Below are 6,000 nucleotides of genomic sequence, written 5' to 3'. Positions count from 1 at the left end.
CTGCACGTCCTCCCCCTGTGTGCGTGGGTTTCCTCCGGGTGCTCCGGTTTCCTCCCACAGTCCAAAGATGTGCGGGTTAGGTGGATTGGCCATGCTAAATTGCCCGTAGTGTCCTAATAAAAGTAAGGTTAAGGGGGGGGTTGTTGGGTTACGGGTATAGGGTGGATACGTGGGTTTGAGTAGGGTGATCATGGCTCGGCACAACATTGAGGGCCGAAGGGCCTGTTCTGTGCTGTACTGTTCTATGTTCTATGTTCTAATATACAATCCTCAATATACAATCCGATACATCCATTTGTGCATTCCAGGTAAAGGTTAACAAAACAGTGAAACCCAACCCTTCCTCCACTCCCCCCACCCCCAGTGTTCAATGGCAATAAGTTCCCAAAAGTGCATAATAAATAATTCCCGTGAATTGTAGAACCCCTCCTTCATACTAGTGAGTTTAGGGCAGCACGGTAGCATTGTGGATAGCACAATTGCTTCACAGCTCCAGGGTTCCAGGTTTGATTCCGGCTTGGGTCACTGTCTATGCGGAGTCTGCACATCCTCCCCATGTGTGCGTGTGTTTCCTCCGGGTGCTCCGGTTTCCTCCCATAGTCCAAAGATGTGCAGGTTAGGTGGATTGGCCATGATAAATTGCCCTTAGTGTCCAAAATTGCCCTTAGTATTGGGTGGGGTTACTGGGTTATGGGGATAGGGTGGAGGTGTTGACCTTGGGTAGGGTGCTCTTTCCAAGAGCCAGTGCAGACTCGATGGGCCGAATGGCCTCCTTCTGCACTGAAAAATCTATGATAATCCCTCTTAGCTCAAATGTCACCTTCTCAAGGGTCAAAAATTCAAGTAGGTCCCCCTGCCACGCCGAGGTACAGGACAGAGAAACTGACCTTCATCCCAGTTAGGGCCATATACACTCGCCTGTACCTCCCCTCCAATGGCCCTCTTACGATTACCTATTTAACCCCCTACCCCCTAGCCCGCCACCACCGTCTCAGTCTGGAACCTTACTCTTTTGTTCACCGACACTGCTATCCCCCGACACCAACTATCGAACCACTAATGAAATACTTGGCTTACCCAGCCCTTCCTGAGCCTCACCTGGTCCTTTGCCTTCAGATGGGTCTCTTGTAACATGGCTACATCAGTCTTTAAACTTTTGAAGTGCACAAACACCCTTGATCTCTTCACTGGCCCCCCAAAACCCCTCATGTTCCACATTACTATTCTGACCCGGGCCCTGCCCACTGGGCCTGGCTTGCCCGGCCAGCCCTTTGTTGCTTTCAAACCCCTCTCCCCCCTCCCAGAATCCCCCCACCCAATTCTTCTCAAAATCACCTCTCCCGGTATCGATCCCATCCCTCCACTTTTCACATCCCCCAGGCCCATCTAAACCTGTTCGACCAGGCTCCAGTGACGGCGGCCCCTCCTCCCACTGCACTCCCATTCACTAGCCAACTTACGCTTGCTAGTGTGCAGGCCCTTGCTCAGCCGCCCCCCCCCCCCCCCCCGCCTTCTCCCAATCCCCTCCCCCATACCCAGTCCCAAAAACAATGACATTTCCATCAGATAAACAAACCCAATGCAAACACCCAAACCCCAGAAAACCGCCAAATAGGCAACTTCACACCCTTTAATCACAAATAACAACATGAAATAGAACTATACATCAACTTCCACCACTCTACCCTCGGTCCAACACCAGACCCCAGGCCCATTCCTCATTTCTGCCCCAGTACTTCTGCCATCACAAAAGCCTCCATCGCCACAAAGTAAAAGGCCTTTGAGTTGATGGTTACTCTCAAATTCGCTGGTTATACCACGCCAAACCGCACACTACTGCTGTACTGTGCCGCATTCACTCAATTGAAGGCCTCCCCCTTCTCGTCAGCTCCACGGTTAAGTCCTGGTATATGCATATACCAGCTTCTGGGGTTGCAGGGATCGGGCAGGGGGTGAGGTGGGGGCCCAATGGGCCGAATGGCCTCCTTCTGCACTATAGGGATTCTATAGGTACAGTGGGAATATGAAGGGGAAAGTCTAAAGATGTGTGTGTTAGGTGGATTGGCCATGCTAAATTGCCCTTAGTGTCCAAAAAGGTTAAGTGGGGTTACTGGGTTACGGGGATAGGGTGGAGGTGTGGGCTTGGGTAGGGTGCTCTTTCCAAGGGCTGGTGCAGACACGATGGGCCGAATGGCCTTCTTCAGCACTGCAAATTCTAAGATTCTTTGAGGAAATTCTTTCACACTGCGAGTGGAGCTCGCTGCCCACCAGCGTGGCAAAGTGGAGACGATCAATAAGGAAATTGGACAGACTCTTCGGGTGGTGGTGGGGAGGAGGGATGAATCTGCAGGGGGTAGAGTGGGTGAAGTGCACTGACTAATTCTTCCAGAGAGACAGCACAGAGTCGATGGGCTGAACGTAATGACTCTGACTATGACACACAGACACACCAAGCTGTATTTTTCTGAGTGATTGGGCCAGAGCTGCTGTGGGTTTTATTTTGACACTGGGCTCTGGCACGTTGTCGGGGTCAGAGGGAGGGGAGAAGGGTGCTGAGCAACCTGGCTGGAGGAGTTCCTTCAGCCTCTCTCTCTCGCTGTGCCCAGAGAGCTGTGCTGTGGAACTGGGCGACAGGTTCAGTGTCTCATCAGGGTGTGAGCAGCAAAGAGGTGCTTTCTTCCCCCGAGGCTGCCTCCCCGGGCTGGTGCGCCCACTCTAACCCACAGCCTTGCTCCCAGCAGCCATGCCCGACACTGAGCCCGAGCTGGCCGCCCGAGGCTCCCCGGCCCCCCGGCGCACCGCACTGCTGGCTCCCGTGTTGTGCATCAGCGTCCTGCAACTGGCTCTCACCATCGGCTTCATCTGCTACACCCACAACCAGTGGCTGCAAGTAAGTGTCTGACCCAGCCGGCGCGAGCGGGAGATACCCAGGGACATGAACTTCAAACATCTTGAGAGGGTTTCCCCAGAAAGTATCAGGAGGGGACTTGGCTACAATGTGGAATTTGCCAGGCGCGGTGCTGTTGAGGGAATATTTATGGGTTACATTATAAACTGCAGTGGACCTGAGGAGGTGGAGGAGATAATCTCCATGATCATTATTTCATGCCCTCTCTTTGTTGTCCTCAATGGCCTTTTTTAACTTCAGCCCTGCACTTCCTGCACACCTCTGGACTTTCTACGTTGTTGAGCTCTCGGTGTCTGACAGAAGTTTTGCCTAAAAGAAAAATCAAGAGAGTGCTGGAAAAGAACGCAGCCAGTCTGCCAGAACGCAGCACGGTAGCACAGTGGCTAGCATAGTTGCTTAACAGCTCTAGGGTCCCAGGTTCGATTCCCGGCTTGGGTCACTGTCTGAACGGAGTCTGCACGTTCTCCCCGTGTGCGTGGGTTTCCTCCGGGTGCTCCGGTTTCCTCCCACAGTCCAAGAAATGTGCAGATTGGCTATGCTAAATTGCCCCTCGTGTCCAAAAAGGTTCGATGGGGGTGGTGGGTTACGGGGAGAGGTTGGACGTGAGGGTTTAAGTGCTGTGCTCTTTCCAAGAGCCGGTGCAGACTCAATGGGCCGAATGACCTCCCTCTGCACTGTAAACATTTGTAGAGAGAGAGAGACAGAGTTAGCATTGGGAGTTCCAACAGGACCGGGTAGGGGAATCGAACCTTTAACTCAGCTTCTCGCTCCACAGATGCTGCCAGAACAGCTGAGTTTTCCAAACATTTTTCTCTTTATATTTCAGATCTCCTGCATCTGACAGCGTGGTGGTACAGTGGTTAGCACTTCTGCCTCACAGCGCCAAGGACCCGGGATCAATTCCAATCTTGGGTGATGTGTGGAGTTTGCACGTTCTCCCGTGTCTTTGTGGGTTTCCTCTGGGTGCTCCGGTTTCCTCCCACAGTCCAAAGGTGTGCAGCTTAGGAGGGGTTATGGGGATAGGGCGGGAAAGTGGGCCCAGGTACCGTGTTCTTTCAGAGGGTCGGTGCAGACTCGATGGGCTGAATGGTCTCTTTCTGCACTTTTGAAATTCAATGAATCAGCAGTATTTTGCTTGTGTCGAATGTTTACCTTATGTTGTTTGCTAGCAAGTGATAGCAGTGGTGGGGGTAAATTTGGAGAGAGACTCCTTTTTTTTCTTTTGGGGAGATATTTGTTAAGAGATTAAGAGATTGGGAAGAAGTTAAACCTTTTTAGCTCCCTCTTGACTGCCTTAATTGGGAATAAAACAGAAATACTGGAAAAAATCAGCAGGTCTGGCAACTTCTTTCGAGCTAAAGAGAGGTAGAAATGTGATGGATTTTGTACTGTTGAAGAAGTGGAGCGGGTAGGACAAAATAGATCTTCTCGGATAGATGGGCGCTCAGGAGACTGGGTAAAGATGTCATGGACACAATGCAAAGGAAGTATTAATGGTAGTGTTAAAGACAAAAGAAGGTGTTAATAATGTCGCCAAGTTCAGATATCAGAATTTGTTAACAGCAGGACAAGGGTCAACGCTCTGCGAAAGCAAAGCAAAAGAACAAGTGACAGATGGCCCTCCGGGGGGGAGGGTGATGGGAATTTATTTTTAATTAATCAGATTAATCAAGTACTGTCAGCATGGATTTTTTTTCAAAATTAAGGTTATGTCTGATGAACTTGATTGATTTATTGAGGAAAAGTGAGGAGGGTCAATGTGCATGGTGATTTGTTGCTACCTGGATTTTTGCCAGGCTGGCAGACTTGTCAAAAATTAAGTCTTTGGAATGCAAGGGTAAGTGGTAATTCATATCCAAAATTGTGACAGTCACATAAGTGTGTCAGTCACAATCAGGAAGCATAAGGCCATGGTCAACCGGTGATTTTGTGAATGGAAGACTGTTTCCAGTGGGGTTCCACAGAACTCCATACTGGTTCCCTTGCTGTTTGTGGTACATGCCAATAACTTGGATTTAAATGTAGGGAAATGATTAAGGACTTTGCAGACGATACAAAACTTGGCCACGTGGTTAATGGTGAGGAGGAAAGCTGTCAACTGCAGAAAGGTATCGATGGACTAGTCAGGTGGATAGAAAAGGGCAAACAAGGCAGAGGAATACACAATAAATGTTGGGATACTGTGGGGCAGAGGGATTTTGGAGTATATTTGCAGAGATCCCTAAAGGCCGTCAAGACAGGTGGATAAGACAGATGGAACACTTTCCTCAATTGGCTGAGGCCTGGTGGATAAGATCAGAAAGGTTGTGGTTGAGGGAGTGAAGTCTAACTAATGATGGACAGAATGAGATGCCCAGCTCCAGCGAATTCTGACCTTGTGTAATTATGTAATGTCACTGCAGAAATATATACAAATAATAAAACTTGCATTTAATCATTGCTTCAGAATATCCTTTGCAATCAGTGAATGATCCTGAATTGTAGTCATTATTTGGTATAGGAAAAGACCACTTCCAATGTGTGCACAGTAAGATCCCACAGTCAGCAATGAGACAGGAAAACAGGTATGAGAGGATGCCATTCAGCCCCCGAACCTGTTACACAGGAACAGGAGGAGGCTCATTCAGCCCCTCTCCTCTCTCTCTCTCTCTCTCTCTCTCGAGCCTGTTACAGGACCAGGAGGAGGCCATGGATCTCTTCGAGTCTGTTACAAAGGAACAGAAGGAGGCTAATCAGCTCCTCAGCCTGTTACACAGGAACAGGAGGAACCCCATTCAGCCGCTCAAACCTATTACACAGGAACAGGGGGAGGCCAATCAGCCCCTCTCTCTCCGGAGCCAGTTACACAGGAGCAGAGGATGCAATTTAGTCCCTCAAGCTATTTCCGTTATTCAATGACATCCCGGATGATTTGTGAACTAACTTCATATACCCACCTTTGACCCATTTCATAGAATATAGAATTTACAGTGCAGAAGGAGGCCATTCAGCCCATCGAGTCTGCACCAGCTCTTGAAAAGAGCACCCTTTCCAAGGTCAACAACTCCACCCTATCCCCATAACCCAGTAACCCCACCCAACACTAAGGGCAA

At 49.7% G+C, this 6,000-nt stretch overlaps 1 protein-coding gene across 1 annotated transcript in view; it reads left to right on the top strand.

Annotated features, from left to right (window-relative positions):
• Positions 1-2,519: 2,519 nt before the first annotated feature.
• tnfsf11 (TNF superfamily member 11) overlaps positions 2,520-6,000 on the top strand; it is a 67,004-nt gene continuing 63,523 nt past the window's right edge. The window contains exon 1 of the mRNA XM_038801255.1: positions 2,520-2,890. Coding sequence (XP_038657183.1) covers positions 2,744-2,890 — 147 coding nt within the window. The 5' untranslated portion in view covers positions 2,520-2,743. The remainder of the gene's footprint in view (positions 2,891-6,000) is intronic.

Source organism: Scyliorhinus canicula, chromosome 7 (assembly GCF_902713615.1).
Source record: "Scyliorhinus canicula chromosome 7, sScyCan1.1, whole genome shotgun sequence".
NCBI lineage: Eukaryota > Metazoa > Chordata > Chondrichthyes > Carcharhiniformes > Scyliorhinidae > Scyliorhinus > Scyliorhinus canicula.
The sequence above is the reverse complement of the archived record's forward strand: the minus strand, read 5'-3'. Positions and strand labels throughout refer to the sequence as shown.